The 25,339-nt window shown below is 40.6% G+C and overlaps 1 protein-coding gene across 1 annotated transcript in view; it reads right to left on the minus strand.

Annotated features, from left to right (window-relative positions):
• ME1 (malic enzyme 1) overlaps positions 1 to 25,339 on the minus strand; it is a 340,941-nt gene that overhangs the window by 169,123 nt on the left and 146,479 nt on the right. The window contains exons 4-5 of the mRNA XM_074948045.1: positions 19,281 to 19,356; positions 5,578 to 5,739 (exon numbers count right to left, since the gene is read on the minus strand). Coding sequence (XP_074804146.1) covers positions 5,578 to 5,739; positions 19,281 to 19,356 — 238 coding nt within the window. The remainder of the gene's footprint in view (positions 1 to 5,577; positions 5,740 to 19,280; positions 19,357 to 25,339) is intronic.

Consider the following 25,339-nt stretch of genomic DNA (forward strand, 5'->3'; position numbering starts at 1 on the left):
TGAGTCTTGTAAGAAAAATTTAATGGCATGAAGTCCCTTTGGACCTTGCTAAGATTTCTCATTAAAACCAAAACAGATCAATGTTGTCTGATACCACGCTAACTCCACATTACTCACTCCTTCTCAGAGCTGTGGGTTCTACTTCAGCATGATTCTCAATCTCTGCTTGAGGAGAAAGAAGCCATTTTTGAAGACTGAACCATATTCCAAAAAGAGCTACTCCTAAACAAGCGAGCTTACTAGTCTTAATGTTAACTTTTTTTGCATTTAATATCTGTTACTCTATATGAACTCATATATAGTATGAATGTACATATATACTGTACAAACTCAAAGAAGAAAAGAAAACTTAGAAAACTTAGATTTAGCCCACAGATAGAAATTTGAATAAAAGATAAAGAACTTTGTGGAGAAATAAAACAGCCAAAAGGCAGGTACAGGCTGACAAGCAAACCATCACACAAGATTAATCACACAAGATTAAACAGGAAGTGTGGTTTCCAAATACAACGTAGTATTCCAAAACCTGTGCTACAGTAAAGAGCTTTGTATCCAGTAGAGGTTTCTATTAACATTTTTGTTGCTGACAACAAATCTTCCCTGTGGCCTGTTTTAACATCCAGGATACATTAAATCCAATCTATTTTAGTGGACATAAGATTCCACATATATGAATGCAAAGTATTAATACATAATGATGGGTACACTGATGGCCAGATGGGAATAACTGGCATTTACTTTAACTATTTAGAAAAATAAGAAAATGCATAGGTATATAAGAATCACATATGATTATATTCCTTTCCCCAACTCCTGGTATGTCATCTATCTCTTTAAAATGTAAGTTATTCAAGGAATAGGACCATGACATTGTGTTAAGCATATAATGGGGCCCCAAACATAATAAGGGCCATCATCCAGACTGAGGACTCTGGAATTATTGTAATGCAAATATTATGGAATGAGAAAATCAGTAATAGCTGCCTCCACACCAGAATAGTAATCCAGTTTGAAAACAAACTAATGATTCTGAAGAGCAGATCTATACGAAAAATTGCCATTCTTATGCAGTTCTGAATAATGGTAAGATAGATAAGTGACAACACATACACAAAAAACAGAAAATAGAATTTCAGGGTGCCACACAAGAAGACTTCTGAACAGATATTTTCCATAACTTACTACTCTCAAACACTGGGAGAATTCCAATAGAAACTAATTCTTCTACACTTCCATAATCAAAAATTAAATATATTCAAGCAGTTTCAAGCTTTGCTGAAGAGGATGTGGGCAGGTACAGTAGATTATTAAAGTTGGATGAACATTTTCCATTGAAACTATTTTTAGATTGAAAATTGAGTTTTCAATTAGACAATTTTTTTGCCAGCTTTCCACGGAAAAATTGACTTTTTATCAAAACAAAACAAAAAACCCAAAACACATCGCTATAAACAACAAAAAATCCCCAAACTGAAAAATTTTGATTTGGAAAGTATACCAGGCTGCCTCATGCCCCATTCTCCTATCTGGACTGGAATCCCTGGCCAAACTACATCTCTCATGGTGCACCTCAGCAACTCAGCAAGAAGGGAGATGTGGTGCATCAGAGCAGTCTACAACTCCCATTAGATACTGGACAGCATTTCTCAATCAAAATTTTCAGGTTTTGGACAAAATCTTCAGTTTTAGACAACAAGAAAACAAGCCTATTATGCCCTATGCAGCACTCCCCTAACATTTATAAAACAACAAAAAAATTATTTAGGATCTCAGATTATTAATATGAGCCAGGAAATGCACTCCCATTCCATGGCTCACAAGAGAAAACTCTACAATCATAATGCAGGTGAACAAAATACAAGAAAAATGAAATGTGTAACAGTATTCTAATTAGATGATTAAACACCAGGTTTGAAGGGTATTGGCGTTTAACCAATGAACAATGTGTAATGTGTAAGAAACAAAGACAAAATAGTAACAACTTCAAGCTCAAACTACACTGTATTTTATCTAAAAAATGCCACTCTCTCCTTTGAATACTTAATATATAACACCGATGTATTTACCTCCATATTGCAATTCTTCACAAAATACCCACCTGTATCCAAAAACCAACTATTTGTGGATCTCTCAGTATACTGCAATACTGCACAAGTGCCTGTGTCCATCACTGAATATAACACCACACCTAAAATATGTAGGGCTACCTGTATATTTTGTGTGTGTGTGTTTACTGGTGTTCTTACTTGTAAATATTCCTATACAACATAGGTTTTATAAAAATCATCTGTGGGGCCATTTAAGAAATATTCTGTTGCTTAAACAACCAAAACAGTAGGCGCCACATAGAAGCTCCATGAAAAACAGTAAAATACCTATTTTAACCAAGGCCCGAAGGTTATCACAATTTTTACACTGATATTTTAAAATAACCTTGCCTCAGACAGGATGTGTAAAAAACCCTGAAACTATTTATTATGTCTACCTAATAATATTATTGATATCTTGCCTTTAATAAAGTACAAAAGCCCATTCAAGCTCTTGAATTGGTTCCATGCATTGAAATCACAACCATAAATCTTTGATTTTGATTTGGCTGAAATTAAACTATGCAGGAAGGACTTTTGATATTACTGCTTGTCTGTCATCTCAAAAGGTCTGCAATTTCATTTACTCTTCCTCTTCTGCTTCATTACTTTCCATGTGTAGCCCTGACTAAGTTACTATAGGTGAGAAGTTGAAAGCTATGAATTCATAGAATAGACTTTGATGTCAAGTAATTTTTTTAACCAAAAAAAAAAAAAAGCAAACCATAACTTGGTCAAAGATTGTTTTCAGTGCTATGTTTGTGTTAATAAAAGATTAGCTGTTATGGTAGGCCTGAGATTGAACGGATATATGCTCATGTTGTTTTATTTAGATTTACCAGTAAGCTTCTAAATTCCTGATACCCATGAGTTAGAAATGAAGTAGAAATAACCTTTTATTACATTATAGTTGAGATGGTTTCTGAGAGTATTACCAGACATACTGTAACTTTGCATTAAGCAAGAGAATAACAAACCTCAAGAAAGAATTTAAAGGTCTCCATCAGTTTACTGAAAATGAAATGCTGCCAAATTGTTATATCAACCCAAGCGAGTTACTTAAAAGGTCCCCTACATGAAGGGAAACACTGTCTGTTTTAGGTAACATCCTCTCACTAGTTCCCCTTGAAATTTTGCAAACTCTTATGTTCATATTCACATAAACATTCTGGGGGTCACACTTCAGGGAAGATGTGGACAAATTGGAGAAAGTCCAGAAGAGAGCAACAAAAATGTTAAAAGGATTAGAAAACCTGACCCATGAGGAAAGGTTAAAAAAACTGGGTATGTTTAGTCTTGAGAAAAGAAGACTGAGGGGGGCCTGAAAATAGTCTTAAATATGTTAAGAGCTGTTATAAAGAGGACTGTGATCAATTGTTCTCCCTGTCCACCGAAGGTAGGATAAGAAGTAATGAGCTTAATCTGTAGCAAGGGAGATTTAGGTTAGACATTAGGAAAAGCTTTCTAACTATAAGGGTAGTTGGAGGTTGTTAAGAACAGGTTAGACAAAGATATTGGGGATGGTCTAGGTTTACTTGATTCTGCCTCTGGTGGGAATGGATGACTTCTCAAGGTCCCTTCCAGCCCTATGTTAATATGATTCTACAAAAGAAATCTAGAAAAAGTCTGGTGTGTAAATTAAGCATGCAGAAGTAAGGTGCCATCATGGTCTTTTATGTGGAGATCTTATGGAACATACTGATACTGCAATTACTCTGCACTAAAGCAACCAGTACATTCCTTATGTCACTGAACTATATTTTGTTCCTTTCATGGTTTCCCTATCACTTGTGGAGCAAAAATCATTAATGGCATAATGGGTTTTCAAATGTTAGTTATTGTTGAATGAACGAGTTCTGAATAGTGTCACCTCATGCTCTTTACTACATTTTGGGGGTTCCAATAATATACTCTTCCTCCCCCATCTACAATCTGCAACATCTGTATCTGAAAATGTTGCTGTAGGACATCTTATTTCTTCTCCTGTCAGTGTTAAAACCACTTTGGAAAAGAGACCCACTGAGTGCACTTGGAGTGTCCTAAAATCACTGATCTCATAAAGAATATATTTTTTAGAATTGTATGCCTGTGTATACAAAAAAATATTGAACTGTCTATCCTCTACTATACTTACATACTTACTATCTGTCAGATACCAGATATCAAAGACATCAGGACAATGTACACAATCAATTCTTTATTATTTTCTATTCTTGAAAGAAAAAACACTATTTTTCACTGCTATCCTATGGACTAGACATAAATATATTTCAAAAGTAGACTAATTTCAATGTTCAGAGGTGCAGCTAAAAAGATACATTGCCAAGATGACACAGGTAGGTATGTCTACACAGCATTTTGGAATGAGTGGGAATGAGCCTCACAGCCCGGGTCCTCAGACTTGGATAGCAGAGTTTGCACTAGTGCTCTAAAAATAGCTGTATAGAAAATGTTTTGAAGTCACTGCAGAAAACTCTCTGACCCTAGTGTGTTGGGCATGCACATACCTAGTGGAACATGTGTGAAACCAATCAACGAACCACAATTTTTTGACCAAAATTAAAATGTTTCACAAAAATTTTCACTTTGGTTGAAAGTCCAGTTTTCACACCAACTCTTATACTAAAATGAAAAAAATACAGGATAAAGAAACTAAAGGTCAAATCCAGACACCATAGAAGTTAATGGGTGTTTTTCACAGACTTCAGTGAAACTAGGATTTCACCCTATGAAAACAACAGTGAATATCTCACAAACCATCAAGTTTCTCTTCATGTGTTTGGAAGAAAAGAAACTGGGACTAGAGGCATTAATGAATTATTTGGAAGTAAGTTATTAAATAGGACCTTTGCTCATAAAGAAGTAGCAGTAAATTTTGGGCATCCTTACAAGATAGTCATAGTGGACAGAGTTCAACCCCAGTTGGCACAAAAAGTTTCTGTGTGAGGGATGCTGCACCCCAAGGGAATTCACTTCCTGAGAAGTGTCCCTTTCTCGGGCCTAGTCTCAGTGTGGGCTATATAATTGCCATGCAGGGAAGGCTGCACTGGGCATGCACCAAATGCCCACCTAAGCCAGTGCAATCCACTTTTGGGGCTGTGCTGGCCATCTGTAGGACCTCTGGTGAAGGGAAGGTTTCAGGTGCATTGTGAAATCTCCACAATCAATGGTCCTGTGCCAGACTTTTTGCCCGTGGAAGTAATCTGGGCCTTTTCAATGTACTAAATTGTCAGTAGAAAGATATCAGTATACAGACTCTATTAAATATATTGGTAAATTTAATAAAACTGTATTAAAGAATAATTATACACAACAAGTGAGAAGGAGAATAAGTACTCACATGAGGGAAAAATAAGGCAAAAATGGAATAATATACTCACCCAAAATTCTAACTTTACCCTTTAATAGAACAGTTAAATACAATTATACAGTTCAGCCTGTTGCTCCTAAAATATGTGAAATGTTCATGGAACCTAGGAAAAGTATTTACCTCATTATCAGTTCCCACATCCAGGATTACAGGCAGACATTCCTGTGGTTTCATTCCTCCACATGCTGTGTAAAGGGCCAATTTGCCAACTGGGATGCCCATTCCATAACAGCCAAGGTCTCCAAGGCCAAGAATACGTTCTCCATCAGTCACCACAATAGCCTTGATGGAGGAAAAAAAGTACTATGAAATAATTTCTTTTCTGAAATGCTGAGTACTTGCAAGCAACATATCTATACTCCTCAACACATGTTTTTATTTCCATTTTAAAACTATTGTTACAGAGACACATTAAATTATAGTAGAGTGAAAGTCCTGAATTCCATCATTACATTTTATTGCATATTCACTTCAATTATATTGCAACTTCACTTCACTGTAAAAGGTTTTCCCTGTGCTAATCCTCTAAGAATGCAGCAATTGTCACTTACCAGACAGGTGCTCAGTGCTGCATTCCAAAGGAACAATCATTTCCCCTCTTACATTGCTCTGAATAAACAAGGAAGAAGAAGATTTGCCCCTATGTTGTGGAGAAAGGGTAAGGAAGGATCCTTTGCTTCTTGCTGTTGCCGCAACTGTTCCCAGTGGGAGTGAAAAGAAGGTGATATTGCTACTGCAGCTCCCTGACAGGAGTGAAACTATAGTCTTCCAGGATATGTTTACACAGCATCCGGGAGCAAGCCTCCCAGCCCGGGACCACAGACCTGTGGTAGCTGAGCTTGCGCTAGCATGCTATTTTTAACCGACACCCTATCCTAGGCTTCAGAGCCCAAGCTCCAGCCCAAGTCGCAATAACAAAGCACCATCTACACAGCTAACAACAGTGTGCTTGCACGAGCCCTGCATCTGTGGACCAAGGCTAGGCAGCTCACTCCCAGATGCTATATAGACATACCCCCAGAGGCTCGTGCCCTTCAACAATCATACTCCTCCCGACCCACATAAACACAGCATCTAGAGCTTCCTGCAATTGCAGTGCAGCTTTTTTGAGACTATAAAGGACAATCTTTTACTATAAGGGGGTCCCACTGTATACATGCAAATATGTTGTTTCACCAACTATAACAACACCACCCAGCTCTTATTTAGTGCTTTTCATCAGTAGATCTCAAAGTATGTAGAAATAGCACCATAATAAAACAAAATTCAGACACATTTAAAACAAAAAACACCTGTCTGGACTCAAAACAAAGGTTTCTGTAACACTGGACAGAACCATATGAGTGAAGAGTCACGTACGACAGAGTAAAAGAGAATAATTTAGAATTAAGAGGTGGGTAAAAGGCAATGCAACTTTGACTGAAAAATGGTTACTAACCTGTTGTAACTGTTGTTCTTCAAGATGTGTTACACATGTCCATTCCACCCTTGACGTGTGCGTGCCCCATGCACAGTCACTGGAAATTTTTCCCTCAGTGGTAACCAGCAGGACGGCTTGAGCACCCTCTGCTGCCGTGTGCCACTGGTGCCAGTATAAAGAGCCCAGCTGACCCCAAGCTCCCTCAGTTCCTTCTTTCTGGAAACTCCCATGTAGAGAGGGTGGGGGAAGGGCCATGGAATGGACATGTGCAACACATCTCGAAGAACAACAGTTATGAAAAGTTAGTAACAGGTTTTTTTCTTTGAGTGATTGCACATGTGCATTCCACTCTTGGTGACTCCCAAGCACTAATATAGGTGGAGGGATCGCAGTTCATGTACACACAGACTGTTGTACAGCACGACCAAATATAGCATCATCTCTAGAGTACTGGGAGATGGCATAATGAGAGCAGAAAGTGTGCACCAATGACCAGGTTGCTACTTTACAAATGTTCTGGATAGGGATCTGCACTAGGAATGCTATTGAGGATGCTTGCACTCTTGTGGAGTGAGCTGTCAACTTGTCTAGTGGAAAAATACCTGCCAGATCATAACCAGAGCTGATACAGGAAGTTATCTAATATCAAATTATCTGTGAGGAGATTGGAAGACCTATAATTCTGTCTGCTATAACCATGAAGAGTGGACCACTGAAACAATTTGGTCCTGTCTATGCAGAACACCAATGCTCATCTAATATCCAATATGGATCAATGGCTCCATGTCTAGTTGGCAGCCGGTATCAAGTGGAGTGCCCCAAGGGTCGGTCCTGGGGCCGGTTTTGTTCAATATCTTCATAAATGATCTGGAGGATGGTGTGGATTGCACTCTCAGCAAGTTTGCAGATGACACTAAACTGGTAGGAGAGGTAGATACGCTGGAGGGTAGGGATAGGATACAGAGGGACCTAGACAAATTGGAGGATTGGGCCAAAAGAAATCTGATGAGGTTCAACAAGGACAAGTCCAGAGTCCTGCACTTAGGACGGAAGAATCCAAGGCACTGCTACAGACTAGGGACCGAATGGCTCGGCAGCAGATCTGCAGAAAAGGACCTAGGGGTTACAGTGGACGAGAAGCTGGATATGAGTCAACAGTGTGCCCTTGTTGCCAAGAAGGCCAACGGCATTTTGGGATGTATAAGTAGGGGCATTGCCAGCAGATCGAGGGACGTGATCGTTCCCCTCTATTCGACACCGGTGAGGCCTCATCTGGAGTACTGTGTCCAGTTTTGGGTCCCACACTACAAGAAGGATGTGGAAAAATTGGAAAGAGTGCAGCAGAGGGCAACAAAAATTATTGAACACATGACTTATGAGGAGAGGCTGAGGGAACTGGGGATGTTTAGTCTACGGAAGAGAAGAATGAGGGGGGATTTGATAGCTGCTTTCAACTACTTGAAAGGGGGGTTCCAAAGAGGATGGCTCTAGACTGTTCTCAGTGGTAGCAGATAACAGAACAAGGAGTAATGGTCTCAAGTTGCAGTGGGGGAGATTTAGGTTGGATATTAGGAAAAACTTTTTCACTAGGAGGGTGGTGAAACACTGGAATGCGTTACCTAGGGAGGTGGTGGAATCTCCTTCCTTAGAAGTTTTTAAGGTCAGGCTTGACCAAGCCTTGGCTGGGATGATTTAGTTGGGGATTGGTCCTGCTTTGAGCAGGGGGTTGGGCTAGATGACCTCCTGAGGTCCCTTCCAACCCTGATATTCTATGATTCTATGTGTAGCCTTTGCTCGTCCCTATTTGTGTGTGGTTTGGGGTAAAATACAGATAAGTAAATTGGTTGACTGATAAGAAAAACTGAAACTACTTTAGAGACAACACTTGGATGAGAGCATAAGTATACCTTCTCTTTAAAGAAGACTGTATATAGTGGTTCAGATGAGAGGGCATGCAGTTCAGAGACTCTTCTGGCAGAAGTGATAGCAATTAGGAAAACCACATTCCATGAAAGGTGTAGTACAGAGCACATTTCCAAAGCCTCAAATGGCCCATAAGTTTAGACAGGACCAAGTTCAAGTCCCATGGGGGACTAGGTTCTCTTAATTGAGGGTGCAATGTCATTCTCATGTTGTTAGAAAAAACAGAAGTTATCCCAGCAAGGGTCGTCTTCTTCTTCTTTCATATGGCTGTGTAGAGCAGCAACTATAATTTTACCAGAAGTTGATCGAGCCACATGGCTACATCACGAATAGCAGAATTTATTGCAGTAATGCCTCCTTTATACTTATAAGTTGGGCAGTAGGTAGTGACATGTTCGACGATCTATTGTGGAGAACCACACTCCCACACCGGGGAGTCCTTGATTTTCCATTTGTGCATTAGATATCCAGATCTACTATGGTTGGTTTGAATTCGGTTCAGAGTTGACCAAGCTGACTGTGGAAGGTCAAACCCAGAAACCTTCTGCATGGGATCTGGCACAAGGTGCTTATTTTTTAAGTCTTGTTTAGCCCAATCTGCTTTCCAAGCCTCCTTCTGATCATAGCCTGATTGCATGAAGCTAAACAAATATTCCCAGAAAGGCTTAAGGGATTTAAGATGTTGTGGGGAGGGGGGGCATTGTCAAATTCTTGGTGAATAGGAGGACATCTGTTTTCCTGGATTCGCTGAGCTTCGCAGAATGTTGCAGCAGTTCGGCGTATCGGCAGGGGAGCGACGTTAGACAGGACAGGTAGCCATGGTTTTGGAATCGACTGAAGGGTTCCCATGATGCACCGCATCACTGTATTTAGCTGTGTCAAGTCATCTGTGGCTGCAAGTCATATTACAAGTCATGTGTGGCTGCATCTGCTCCATACCGGTGCACAATATTCAGCTACTGAATATATAAGTGCTATTGCAGATGTTCGCAACACTGATGCTGATGCACACCAGGCTGGACCTGCTAGTTTCTGGATTATGTTGGCTTTCATTTTTACTTTTGCAGCTACCTTCTCAAGATGATCATAGAAGGAGAGGGTGCGGACGAGTTTCACTCCAAGATATGTCGGAGTGTAATCGTGTTGCACATTTTTACCACAGAAATCTACTTTCAGAGTGTTTTTGGCACTCTTATTATCAAGATGGAATGTGCTTACTATTGTTTTTCCAGGGTTTGGTTTGACCCTCCATTTCCAGAAGTATTGTTCCATATTTTGGAGGTCCTCAGTTAATGCTTTCTCAATGTCATGGAGGTTTGATGCTTGGATTGTCATGGCAAGATCATCTGCATATCCAAATGTTCGTGATTTAGTTGGAGGCATGTCACTTATGTAAATATTAAAGGGGGTTGGCGCAAATACAGAGCCTTGTGCTAGCCCACTGTTTATGATATGGGGTGAGCTGGTCTTATTATCCAGGTACACCCGCAGGCATCTGTTACTCAGCATGGTCCACAGCAGGCAAAGTGTTTCGTAGCAGGGTATAATTTTAGCAAGTTTCAGCATCAGGCCCTTAATCCATACAGTATCATACGCAGATGACAGGTCAACAAATACTGCACCAGTCTTTAGGTTTTTTTGATAGCCAGCCTGAATGTGAGGTGTGAGTGCCAGAACTTGGTCACAACAACTACGTTTTGGCCGGAAGCCTGCCGACAGTACAAGGGTGTATTCTTTTGAGGATGATACGTTCAAGAAGTTTATAGGTTGTACATAATAGAGAATTTGGCCTGTAGCTTCCTGCTTCATCAGGGGGCTTTCCAGGCTTTGGAATGGCAATTACCATTGCCTCACGCCATATTTCAGGGATCTGTACTGTCCTTAAGGTAGTGGAGTACAATGTTGCTAGCCACTGGAGTCCTTTGGGGCCAAGATGGTGGAGGAATTCTGATGGAATACCATCAGGGCTTGCAGCCTTCCCTTTTTTCATTTTTACTTCCTCTATGCTGACAGTGGAAGGTTCTTCTCAGGGGATTGAGGCAAGTTTTCGGTAAAGTTGTTGATACACTTCTCTTCTTGTGTGCTTATCATGTGGTCCTTTTGTGTTCTCCACCAGTTTGGAGGCAATTGAATTTGGCCAGATATTAGGTGGCCAGTACTCTGTGGAGTTAGCAGTCCCAAGACATCATAATAGTGTCCAGGCTTGATGACTTGAATGTGTAAAATCAAGGTTTTGCGCGCAATAAAGCCATAAAGTGTAGCAGGGCTTTTGAAGTATGAGAGCTCCTGGTCTGATTGTATTTCCAGAGCAACTCCTGCATCTCTCTCGTCCAGCAGGGAGTTTGCTTTTTCCGGAATCCTCGGGGAATGTTCTTCTTTCCTGCTACTTTCAGGAGCCCTGCGAACTGTTGATAGCATTCTGGTCTTGCTGGAATTCTTGCAACAGTTTTATCTACAGTCTGTTTTTAGGCATCCCAATCAGCTTTAGCAAAATTCCATTGTGGTACCTGCTTCGGAAAGAACACAGAAATTTCTATGCCTACATAGATCATTATAGACCTGCATTGGCTGTTTGGAAATGCTATGATGAGAGTGTTACCACTTTGGTCTTTAGACACGAATGTTAGGTCTGGATCGTACCCACATTGCCAGTGGCTTGAATGGAAAGTTGATTGTTGTTTTAGTTCATAGACCAGTGAGGATAGAAAGCTGATATTGTTGCCAGGTGAATCTTGATAGAGAAAATGGCTAAGGCCTTGCTGTTTCAGGTGCAGCAGACAGTTGACTACACGTTGGATGGATGAGTGTATCAATGAGACCCCGGTCTGACAAGTCCAGATACGAAACCGCTTCCATTTTGACAGTTCGCTGGCCCTTGTGAGTGCTTTCTGCTACTTAGTAAGATCTGGAAAACTTGCTCTGAGCAAGCCTGCTCACTGAGATTTAGCCTTGGAGCTTCCAGGATGTTAAATTAAGGGATTGCAGGTTCAGGTGGAGCAGCTGACAGTGGTCTTGAGAAATCAAATCCAAGTGAGATTTGATTTCCCACTGAGAAGTCCAGTAGCATGGAGAACTAGTGTTGGCTGGGTGACACTGGGGATATTAATATAATCTGGGCATGATCCCACTTGATCTTTAGTAGCACTCTATATAGGAGTGGAATTGAGGAGAAATTGTAGTAAAGCTTTTATGTCCAAGGTAGCAGGAAGGTGCCTATTATGGAGCTTGGACTGTGGCCTTGCAGGGAGAACTGTTGACATTTTCTATTGGACTTGATTGTAAATAGGTCTATTTGGGGAGGCCCCCACTGCTGGAAAATGCATCTGGTTACATCTGAGCAAAGAGACCACTCATGGTGACTCAAAAATAACCTGTTCAGGCAGTTTTCTAGCTTGTTCTAAACCTCTGAAAGGTAAGAGACCTCAAGGTTGATGGGCTATGCAAAATTCCCACGGGTGAACTGCTTCCTGAAAAAGGAGGGATAAGCAAGCTCCTCCCTGCCTGTTGAGGTAAAACACTGCAGCGGTGTTGTCTGTAAGAACAAATAGGATTCCCCCCCTGATATGAGGTAGGAAAGACTGACAGGCAAGACAAATTGTCCTGAGCTTTCTGATATTGGTATGAAGAGTGAGCTCCCTTGAGGACAAAGACCCTGAGTTTGGAGGGGCCTCAAGTGAGCATCCCACCCTAGAGCTGACACATCTGAGACCAGTGTCATTGACTGTTCACGGCGGAGAAAGGGAACACCCACACAAACATTGAAAGGATCCAACTATCGATTCAGCAAAATTAGAATCTACGAAGGTACCATGAGCACAGTGTCCAGATGAAGACAGCTTGGTAAGTACACGGACTCGAGCCATGTCTGGAGGGGCTTGAGGTGTAGCTTCACGGGTCATACTACATATGTGCACAAGGCCATGTGTCGTACGAGCCTCCTACAGTTTCAGGCTATTGTGATTGAAACTTGAGGTCTGTCATGAGAGACTAAATAGATTGGAATCTTGCCTCTGGGAGGAATGCTCTGGCCTGGGTAGAGTGCAACACAACTCCTATAAACTCTATCCTCTGTACCAGGTAAAGGGTAGACTTGTCTGCATTGATCAGTAGGTCTACAGCCTTGAAGGCTTACTGAATGATTCATATGCTGGATATAACCTGAGCTTTGGACTGGCCCTTGACTAGCCAGTCATCCAGGTAAGGGTAGACCTGCACTCCACGTCTCCTCAGGAACTCTGCGCCACCACGGCCAAATACTTCATGAACACCTGAGGAGCAGCAGAGAGACCAAAATGAAGCGCCGTGAACTAGTAATGTGGGTGCTTCACTACAAACCTGAGGAACGTTCTGTGCCCTCGGTATATCGACACATGAAAGTAGGCATCTCTTATATTGAGTGAAGTATACCAGTCTCCAGAGAGTGAATAATGGATGCCAGGGTGACCATGCAAAACTTTATCTTTTTGAGATATTTGTTGAGCTGGCACAGGTCTAATATAGGTCTGAGTCTTCCCTTTGCTTTTGGGATTAGGAAAGAAGGGGAACAGAAACCCTTTCCTCTTAAATTCTGTGGAACCTCCTCTATGGCTCCCACCTGAAGGAGAGATTGAACCTACTGAATCGGAAGTCCTTTGTGTGAGGGGTCCCTGAAGAGCAACAGGGAGGGAGGATGGGAAGGAGGGGTAGAAATAAACTGGACCACATATACCACTTCTACAATGCCCATCACCCAGTGGTCCATGGTGATACAAGACCAAGGACTGAGGAAATGGGAAAGGTCATTTGCAAACAAAGGAAAAACAGGGTTTGGCATCTGGAAACTGGTATGATGTCCTCAAGTCTCCCATAAAACTGCCTGTTCAGAACTCTCTGGATGGCTAGGTATGGCAGGCATTGATTCAGAGGTAGGAGAAGGAGGTGGTCTATGCCTATAACCTTTACTCTTTTTTTCTCTGCAGGTCCTGTCAGACAGCTGGAGCATGATGTCGGAGGAGAGGCTGAGGCCTGCAGTGCTTCCTGGAAGAATACCCTTAAGTCCTTTCACACAGGGAGCTCAGTGTCAGTCTTCTCTGAACAGAGAGTGAGGATCCCTCCAAGAGAAGGTTATTATAGTCTATTGGACCTCCTGTGAGAGCCCAGAGGACTGCAATGAGGAGCTCCTACACATGGCCACTGCTGAAGCCATTGACCTGGCAGCCAGATCAGCCACATCCAGAGCAGCTTGCCGTGAGGCCCTCACTGCTGATTTCCCCCCCATCCACGAGAAGGAGAACTCCTGCCTAGCATTTTCTAGAAGGATGTCTTTAAATTTTAGCATGGAGTCCCACACATTGAAGTCATATCTGCCCAAAACTGCATGCTGGTTTGCAACCTAAAGCTGCAAGCCCCGAGTAAAACAAACCTTCCTAGCCAAACCTTCCTAGCCTAGTCTAACTTGTTTGAGTCTTTTGATTTTGGGGTTATGCCCTGATGTCCCTGCCTTTCCCTCTCATTGGCAACAAATGCTACCAGGGACCCCAGGGAAGGGGGAAATGGGAGTAAAGGAACTCATATTTGGGCGGGAACATAATACTTGCATTTGGACCTTTTTGAACTGCGGGGAAGAGATGCAGGGGTCTCCCATAACACCTTAACTGGGTCCATAATGGCCTCATTGAGAGGCACGGCCACTCTGGAAGGACCTGCAATCGCTAAAATATCAACCAAGCAATGTAAGGATTCTTTTACTTTCTCCATCTGTATGCCCAAACTTAAGGCATCCCTCTAACAATTCTTGGTGTGCCTCATAGCCATCTGGGGAAGGCAAGTTGCCCCCTCCTGAGACTGCCTTGTCAGAGGAGGAGGAAGAAGAGGCCAGCCGTGGCTGTAGATGCTCTTCTTCCATTTTTTGATCCACAGGGTCCAGCTGAGCTGGCTTTTGATATCTGTTATCGAGTTTGGGACTGGAATCAGGAACGGGTGCTTCCCAGTAGGTAGGTGCCACACACCTTTCCAAGGCCACCAAATAGGAATGCCTGAAATATGATCTTTACATGGAGGGGGGAAACCCCAACCATTCCAAAAAAGCCATTGGACAAGTGTAGGCCCCCAGTGATCTCCTGGCTAACGACTCGATAGTACTCCTGTGACAGGATCCATGGAAGGATGGAAATAACTGGAGGAGGGATAGCAAGAGCAACTCTGTGGTTAGGAAATGTAGGACCCTTTGATTCAGAAGAAGATGACTCTCCTTCCACTGAGCATAGTTCCAGATGGTGCCAGCAACCAGTGCCAAGGTGGAGAGGCCTGCAGAGTGGCAAGCATCATGGGTTTTCCCTTTGATGGTATCGAAGGGTACATGAGGCTGGCATGGTACAGAGTGCTGTAGGAACCCTGCTATGCCTACCAGCACCAATAGCGTTGACTCTTGTATTGCCGATAATACTGGCACCATCAGGGTCAGGAGGTTCCAGGTAGCTGCAAACACCTCTGATGTGGTCGGTAACAAGATAGTCGGTACAGTGTGGTGCAGTCTTGCAGATGTGGAAGGTGGTCCTTCTGGCTCTGGACTCAACTGAACCTGCCAAGGCACCGAAGTCAACAGTGCTGTCTTCTGCAGTACCAAAGCAGAGGAGTGCTTATACTTAGACTGCACTAGCTCAGGGTACTCCTAGGACTGGGAGAGATATTGTGTGCTTGGACAAACTCCAGATCCATGAAATTGTCTGAGGCACCTGAGTCCACAAGCACTTCTAGGTTGGTGTCAGGCATCGCAGGGTGCCGGAGCTGGAACCAGAGAGGGAGGGATGTGTTGGATTCTGATTGGCCATCACCAGGTACTGATGGACAATTGTTGGTGTGGACTGCTGGTGAAAAGTGAAGGACACCAACCCAGCCCAGATTCCCCTATCAGGGCTGGGGCATGGCATGCAGATCAAATCTTGACAGGGCAGCTTGATATAATGTGCACTGGTTCCCTGCAATATAAGCATAGGTCCGATGCTCAGCATCGATTCTTCTCCATGTCAGAAAGGTGGGGCTGGACCTGGTCGACTTGCAGGGGTTCAGATGATGGATAAGGAACTGGTGATGCAGGGGCCAGAATCAGCAGAGCTGATGGAAGCCAGTAGGAACTTCTGTTTACTTGGATCATTTAGCCAGGAGGTGGTCGATCTTGATGCATAGATTGACTAAGGCATCCAGGCCAGAGAGGGATCCCACCCATGCCAGTTCATCTTTAATGTCATTGTTTAACCCAAGTCAGAAATTATAAAACTGGGCAGCCTTGCTCCTCTCGGTATCTACTATCAAACATCAGAACTCTGCTGCATATTTAGCAACTGGACAGCGTCCCTGCCTCATCACTTAAAGCATGGCTTCGGCCATATGCTTACGACTTGGGTCACTGAAGTTTACTGCCATTGCCTAAACTAAGTCCTCAAATAGTCCCAGAAGTGGGCTTGATTTCTCCAGGACAGGAGACACCTAAACCACAGTCTCCCCAGTAAGCAGGCTGATAACCATTCCTACTCACGCTTGGCCGGAGGAGTACGACTGCAGGCATAGCAGAAATAGGAGATGATGACACAGATTTAGGAACCCAAAATTTGTCACGACTCACATTGAACTTGTCAGGTAGGGGGAGCTTAGGCTCAAGGATAGCAGGGGTCACCACCTGAAAGTGGTGTGGCTTGAACTTGCAGGACTGTATTCTGTGCCTGCAGGATGGCAACCTGGACCTGCAAGATCTGTAAGACTCCACTATCTCCATCAGAGAGATATTGGTCTTCGTAGGATCCATGCTCACCACATCAGCTCTAATTCTCTAACTGGTGTTGTCTTTTGGAGGGAGCAGTTCAAACTGTCAATGACTGGGATGTGGGCTGTTATGCCTAGCAGTTACAGCAGGAGTCAGGCCCAGTGATTAGAGCAGAAGTTGGTAGCCAGGAATCAGAGCCCAGTGTCAGAGCTGGGGTTGGGGATGAGGTGACAGAGAAAAGGGTCAGAGATGAAGTATAAACTGAAATCACTCCTCAGCCTCTTGGGTTGCTGATCTCTGTTGGGCTGACTCTTTTCAGTGACCCCCACAGCACCAGAGTTCAAAGTTTTCCTTTGGGTAGGAATGGGAAGTTTAATGGGGACCTCCCAGGCAGTCATGCTTCTCTCTCCACTCTACTCCAACAGCAGCCAACCCCAAAAGTAAAACTCAAACCCTTTGTCTCTGAGTTCTGGCTTATGGTTGGTTCTCGTAGTACCTTCCAAACTGTTCTATTTCTGCCCTGGACTCTTGACAACCTGGGAAACTGAGTCCTAAGCCTCTGTAGCCATTTCTGTGAATCCCCTAGAGGCTTAGAGTAATATGTCAGGAACAACCAACTCCAGAGAGGGTTAGAGTTCAGAAAAGACTAAGGGTGGATGGGGGAGTCTGATCTGTTTGCAGTGCTGTTAGGGCAATTAGGGGAGCAGGGGGTGTTGAGAGGCTGGTATCCCTGCTGAGGCAGTTAAAGTTGTGGTGTGTTGTCTGATTTAGTGGTTAATTCTCTCTCTCTGGGTGCAGAAACAGATTATATGTACTATTAAATGCCTTTATTTTTCATTTTCTCACTTTTGTGTTTTTGTGATAGGTAGGTTATGTATACATCAACCTTACTTCATAACCTTACTTTATAAGCAACAGTGTTCTTGTGCACTAATTTAAAAAAGATGTCTGTGGTAACTCAGGAAATGCTTAGCAAATGTTGACTTTTAATGGTTTCTATTGTAACATTTTAATTGCAAGCAACATTATAATGTACCTGTCCTTGCTAAATCCATTTAACCTCTCCACATTCACATACTGTATGTGTGTTTCTACATATAATACACGTGCAGATGACAGATATAGAGAACAAGCAAATAGTTAAAAATGGTGTCAACACACATGCTGGAAATGGAAAAAGAAACCAAAACATTTGTCTGTATTTCACAAATCAGTGCAAGATTAAAGCTGCATGTTGTGGTAAAATCTCCACCAAATGTTGCTGTTATAAAACTATTTAAAACAAACCTTAAAGATCACATATGGAAAAATATGTTGCAAAGTAGTTCTAGTGTATTCCAAGTCAGTACATTTAGATTGTTTCCTGTAAAACTCTCATTCACAAGGGAAGGTAGACTAAGCCAGTAGAAATGAACGTATTACACTCAAAAGGATAACTTGAACATCTGTTAAGTTCAATTTTTGTTTATTACATTGTAACCAAATCTGGTCTTGTAAATTTAAATAAAGGACTAGGTTAATGATCACTGTGTATCACACAAACACACTGTTTACATGGATATTTGGACCATTCAAATGTTTCCTCATTAAGCTACTTCAGTGTGTTTTTGAAAAAACAGCTGTTAAAGTTGTTCTAGGAGGCTTTACATGGTATAAAAGCATCTATAAGTATTTGTTCACAGGATATGAACACTCACTGACCTCAGCAGCACATTTTTTAAGGGCTCAAACAAAAACAAAAAAATGGGATAAAAAGGAGATATACTCCAAAATAAAATATTAAGTAAAAAAGAAATTCTCTGCACAAAAACCTGGGCATTCCTGTTTAATCAACAATAATTATTATTTTAAAAATGAGACTAAGCCTGAAAGCAACCTCAGGATACAAAACAATATAATAAAATGAATACCATCACCTCCTACCATCTATTGCTTACAGAGGTACTTTGATCTGCAGATCTCAAAGTGCTTTACAAAGATGGGCAAGCACCATTATCCCTAATTCACAGCTGGGATAAGATGGAGAGAGCAAGAACAATAGAAAAGGAGAGAATCCCAGTTTATAATGACAATTTGGATCAAATTGTATTTTCCAAAAGTCATCTACCATTGCTTATTGATGCATTTGTCACTCATTTATACTAAAGTATGTTCAGATTTTAGGATCAGAATAGAAATGATTTCTTTGATATTTTAAAGGAATGAATAATTTTCACACCTTATTCCATGACAAACAGCTGTAGGTGGAGAATAGAAACAGCTTGTGGGAGAACTCTTTAGAATCAATTATTACTGAAATTGCTTTGACTGTAAAATGCTTAGCAGAACTTTCTTTATAGAGAAATAAAGAGAAGATGTCATATTTAGGAGTTAACTGATCCACATGTAGAGATCATTCAGATGTAAATAATTAAATCAATCCATATTATATTCAAAAACAAATGAAACCTTTAAATTACATGAGACTGAATATAATTGGCAAGTTATCAAGAAGTTCAAATTCTAAACAGCAAAGGAAGCCCTAACACATAGCACAGTTTAAAAGCCACAAGATTCTGAAGCTGCAACTGGAAAGTGCCTTTGATACAACAATGATTTAAGAAACCAATAGCAACTAATTAATACCACTATACCACCTAATTTAATTTGAATTAAAAGCAGTAGCTAGTCAAAACATTTTAGCCACAGTTACAAAGATACAGATCAAAAGCAACTTTGCCATGCAAATAAAATTGAACTTACCCTTATGGCATCTTCAGGCCACGATTTAAGCATTGTAGCAATGTGCCCCTGGTCATGGATGGTGATAAAAAGACCTCTGCAAGCAAATAAATAAATATTTTGCATTTCTACATTATATGAACATTTATTTAAAATGTTTAGCATTTACTTAAATGTCTATTTAATTTACTCTGTATCAAGCAGCTATGTGTTAAAATATCTGTATATCATAAAAACAATCACAGGACAAAATGGAACTCTCAATAACCACCTGTTTGGAGATGTAAGCCTGTGAGAAACACTTCTATGAGCTAAATCAAAAAAAGTGTTTAATTTATTATGGAATACAATATTACTTTTAAAATTGATTCAGCACTCAAAAAGGTAAAAGATTGCCAGATTTGGCACTCAGGTGTAAACTCTGATTGATTTACTTAAAAATACAGTATTTGGCCCCATGATTAAAACAGATAAACCAATATTAAGAATAAGACTGAATTTAAAACATATTTTAAATTGTTTATGCATTTCATAGGATGTTTGTCTGAAACTACAAAATAAGATTAATTCATGTAGCATATGATATAGCCACTTTTCATGCAGATCTAAAAAATATATTTGGCAGACTGAAAAAGAATAGGCCGATTCCTATGAACTAAAGTATAAAGTGTCCATGAAATGCTCTAGGTTAAGTACAAATTACAAGAATGCAGGAGCAATTGCATACATTATTTAAAAAAATAGTCCACCAGCCTATAGGGTTAGACATCCCCTTTGACTTGTGTGCAACAAGGGTCTGATACTACAAGCTTTGCATATACAGAACTTGCCTTGGGCCCCCCAAAAGAGGAAATATCCTGTAGTTTTGAATGTACTCATAATTTTACTTTAGCAGAATGCTTGAAAATTGTTATTTAGCACTGCTAATACAATGGAACTTATACTAATGAGCTACAAGTGTTATTTTAATTCACTATTTACTGATTTTTTTTATCATCCTACAGCCCTTTTTCAAAATTACCTCTGCTGCAATGGGAGTTATATGCACATAAGAAATGCAGTATTATCTCATAACCCATGTGAGAGAGTGGGTGAAATCCTAGGTTTAATGAAGACAACAGCAGAAGTCTCATTGACTTCACTTTTAAAAACCACGGAGAAAATGACAAAAAAGAAGATTTCAACACAAGTTATACAGGATTACACAGATTTCAATACAAATTACACAGGAGTAAGGTAAAATTATTATAAAATTTGTCTTTATTACAGAGACAAGAAAAACTATATAAACATTTACTGCACATGGTCTCACAGTCCCACTGCCACCTCCAGGCAAGTGGACCCATGGCCATAAGGAGTCAATGGAACCTCACAGATTTCACTGGAGTTCTCATGGGTGCAAAGGGATCCACCATCATGGATGTGGTCTGAGGAAGAGCTCTGTGTAAATTCAAAAGCTTGTCTCTCTCACCAACAGAAATTGGTCCAATAAAAGATATTACCCACCTTGTCCCTTTAAGATATTTGGGACAATTACCTATTATATACTATCAGGTAAACATTTAAACCTTTTAGATCAAGTTCCTCCCACACAATAATAGCCCAAAATATACTATGAAACGTGTTCCACTGATCCACCAAAATGATCAGGGCCGGCTCTAGGTTTTTTGCCACCCCAAGCAAAAAAATTCTTGGCGGCCCCCTCCCTTTTTTTTTGGCTTTTACACCTTTGCAATGTTTTGTTTTGTTTTGACTGTTTAAAATTTTTAAAAAATGAAAACAGCAAATTTGTAGTTAGTGAAATAAAACAATTTCCTACTAGTGTATTCATTTAATTTTAACACAATCACAATTACAAACAATTTGGGTTCAACTACACACTGTAATGAAAAACGTTAGTGTCTTCTGGTGCGCCCAGTTTCTCATAAATTAAAAGAATTTATATGAACTGAATTTTTCTGGTTTTTATATTTGCATAGTCTTTTAATAATTCAGTGAAATCTAAATTTTTTGCAATGGTACTTTCAATTGAAATTAATGCGAGTCGTAACAAACGATTTTGAGACATGGTGGACCTCAAATAATTTTTTACTAATTTCAGTTTTGAGAAACTGCACTCACCAGAAGCAATTGATAGTGGTACTGTTAAAAGAATGTGTAATGCTATAGTAGTGTTTGGAGTGAGGTGCTCGGGGCTGTACATTCCACCCGTGGGCCCCCAGCCCGATCTCAGACCCAGACCCACCTCTGCAGAGGGGACAGTAACCAACAGAACGGCTGGGGGGTGGGCCAGCCGTAGGGTGCGGGGGGGGGCGGACCAGGGCAGGACCCCCGCGCTGAGCCCGCCGCCCTGCCCAACGCAGGGTCTCATTGGTTGACTGAGCGGAGCCGGGGGGAAAAAAAGGATGGCTGGAATGCTGCCCCTGGAAATGAGCCGCCCCAAGCACGTGCTTGCTTTGCTGGTGCCTAGAGCCGATCCTACATATGGTAAGCACCTAGAATGCATTATATTGACTAAGAAATGGGAATAAGTATTTCAGGTGGTCAATACATGCAGGTTTCACGTGCTTTGGGTGACTAATAAGTGACTTTTTCCACTCTGTTCCAAAATATAGTCAATGCATTATAAGACGAAAAATCAGTCCCTTCCTAGTGTTTGGATTTGTTTACAAAGAAACTCATAACAGTATAACAAATTCCATCCCCTGCCTTTGCAGCTCATAGAGTTCCTCCTAGATGACTGTCCAGCTTAGACCTTCTCTGCTCTAAAAGACACTCCCTTATTCAGAGTCAAGTTAACAAGCCCCACTGCCTCAGTAATATCTATCAATGGTTCCATGCAACTTAATACTTACTAACTGGATGAGTCAACAGAAAAATCCTGCCAGTAAAAATACACAATGTAGGTCTCTCATAGTCCTGCTTTACTTTAATTTTTAAAAAGTTTTAGAAGATCTGTCAATATACGACATACACAATACATGCTACTCTGGTTACAATTAATTTATCTTTTTCTTCAAAATTTCTGCAAACACTACTTCTACCACAGATCTCCTCTGTTAGCTAAAAGGATCTTTCTATAAACAGAAGTTTATATATTCTTATATCACACATTATCATAGTATGTTGAACATACTGTATATATCTGATTGACCTGAAAATATTGCTTAAGTCCAAAAATTCCTAACCAAAGGAAAGATACAATACATTCTGTTTTCTTATTATAGGAAAAACAGGCAAAACTGTGTGCATTTATAAATACAAAAAACAAATAACAAATTCAAAAATCAACCAAGGACACATAATGTAAGACATGACAATAAAATACAGGATAGAGAAGAAATCTGCAGCTTGTGAGTTAGTATTGCATGTGTTAACCCATAAGGTTTTGGTTTGTTTGTGTTTTGTGATGCACAGCACAGACATTGTTATTTTGTAAAACTTGTAAATTACTGTGTCCGTTTTATAAATCACCTAAGGCCAATTAGTATTGCTTAAGCATTGTAAGCATCGTGGAGTTTAAAATTACTTTTGAGTATAAGAACACCAAAGAAAACAATTAAAAGTGTAAGAAAAGAGCTGTATAGCCATCCTTCTTTTAGACTTAAACTGACCTAACATGTCTGTGTTAAATGAACCAAAAAGCTGTATGGATTTTCTAAAGAGCTTGAGTCCAGCCCAGAGTGGTAAAGTGACCTTTCAAAATCTGTGGAGCAAGGTCTCATTGGAATGGATTCCTTGACGGGGGAAATAAAAGCAGCATGGGTGCTTAACCGATGACATTGTTAAAACATTTGTAAGGAACTTTGCAGAAGTATGCCGTATTCATTTTAGAAATCTGTTCCAGTGGGACAGCATCCAAACAACAATGACAAATAGGGATCAAAATGTAAACATAAGAGTCATACCCCAACATTTTTTCTCCCCTTTTTTCCTTCTTGCTTCTTTCCACTTGTTTCTGAAGGCAGCATTTCTCTGACTGTCCAGATACCCATGGTATTAGAGAGAGAATTTTCTCTTGCCTTTTTCATTTCTTGTCTCTGTAGCTCTATATTCAGTCTTCTCTCTCCTTTTCTTCTCAGTGATTTTCTCATCTCCCTTTTTTCTCAGACTTTCCAGAATCCTCTTCCCCAAATCACTCTTCTCTAACACCTTCTTCCAAAAGCAGCTAGTTTTAAAGTCTAATGCTGATCGCAAACCAGTTTTACATTAATGTAATTATAACGCTATATAAGGGGATATTCAGAGCATACTGCTCGGGTTGAAACTGTTTTGACAGTTCCCTTTGTGTCTGTTAAGGGACAACAGTCTCTTAACTATGCAGTTCAGCAGAGACCTTGCCATCCTGAATGAGACACATTCAGTCAGAAAAACATATACATTGTAACCCTGCTCGAAATTCCCAGAAATGTGGGCTAGTTTGAAAAAAAATGAGAAGTTTTCATCCTGCAGCCAGTTATCCTCATGCTACCATCTGAGAAAGGAATATTAGAAATTTTAACACTATGTAGCTGTAACACCAGATAAAAGGAACCCAGCAATATTAAGGTCTGAGAGTTCACTTCAAATGCTGCCAGCATGAAACCCATTCATTGTATAAGGTACCTTTTTGGACAGAGCCCAGTATCTCTGAAAATACTGTTTAAAATCAGACACCTTTGGGCTATTTAACCACTTTTTTTCTATCCTTTGAACGTAGATGTTGACTCATCAGCCAAGGTGTTCAGTCAGCACTTGCATCCCCACATTAACAACCCATATCATAATACAGTTACATTTAAACAAAATACCATGGCAAGATCCTTGGCCTTATTATGACTGCTTTGGTCATTTTAGTTACTTCGGAAGGACACAGGGTTGGTGGTTGGGCAGCTCCATATGTGCTTTACTCCCATTCAGATGTGCACCTAGTCAGTTTAAATTAAGTAAAGTTTAAATTAAGTAACAGTAAACTGTTCACAACTGCATAACCTGCCTGTACCTACTACAGCAATTGTTTAAAGGGAAAAATCATATTAGGAAACTATGTATTTTAGCCTTCTTAATTAAATGTCACAGCTAGAAACAAAGAGGAACAGCAGCACCATATGGTTAGCCAGTTCTTTGTTGACCTTACTGCCCTGTGGACCAACAGTGCACACATTCCCATTCCACTTTCTCCTTCCTCGCAATAGCTCAGTGAGCCCCGTAGGGTGGGTCAGAATCAATGGAGCATTGATTGCGGGTTGGAAGTTCATTTGTACAATAAGCCCTTCTCCCTGATTAGTTCTGCATTACTCACCTGTGAAGCAAATTCAAATCTACATAACTCTTTGCTCATTGGGTATGATTGTCTTGAGAATCAAGCACCATAGTGAAGAGTCAGCACATATGTTATTCTATTGTACTGCCTTAACAAAAGGTAACAGGGTTCAGGATTTGATGCTCAGTAACTGAGTGCACACAAAAAACTATGTTAAAAGAACATTATTAAGGTTTCAAAGTCAAGCACTGAAAAGTTAGGACACACCAGAATTAAGGCAACCTGTGAAACCTTAATTCACCCCCCTTGTGCTTATGGATTATGATACAGTCTTTAATCATAAGATCAAATACTATTTTTTCCACAGGACCCCACCTCATTTAGTCCACAGATTGGACAATGCTCATTTAATAAGCAACTATTTGATATTTTATTTTTTCCTTATTATTTTCTCCCATGCCTTATCTGATGCACACTGCTCAAACCCTGCTCAGAAGACAGAATTTTAATTTCCTCCTGGGCTTTTCTATGGCACTCATCACTATAATATCTATAATATGCCATATCGTCACTATAATATACTGTAAAGAATTTATTTTCACAACACTCCTGTGAGATGAATGCGTATTATTATCCCCATTTTACAGATGGCAAACATACACAGAGGGATTAAGGTCAAAAGTTACTGCTAACTTTGGGTGCCCAATTTGAGAGACCTAGCAGCTGATATTTCAGAGTACTTAGCATTTTATACCACTTTATATATTCAAGCACAGCTCCCATTAACTTCAGTTGTAGTTATAAGATTTGTACTTCTGCAAATCAGGCCCTAAAATCT

Source organism: Natator depressus, chromosome 3, assembly GCF_965152275.1.
Source record: "Natator depressus isolate rNatDep1 chromosome 3, rNatDep2.hap1, whole genome shotgun sequence".
NCBI classification, from domain to species: domain Eukaryota; kingdom Metazoa; phylum Chordata; order Testudines; family Cheloniidae; genus Natator; species Natator depressus.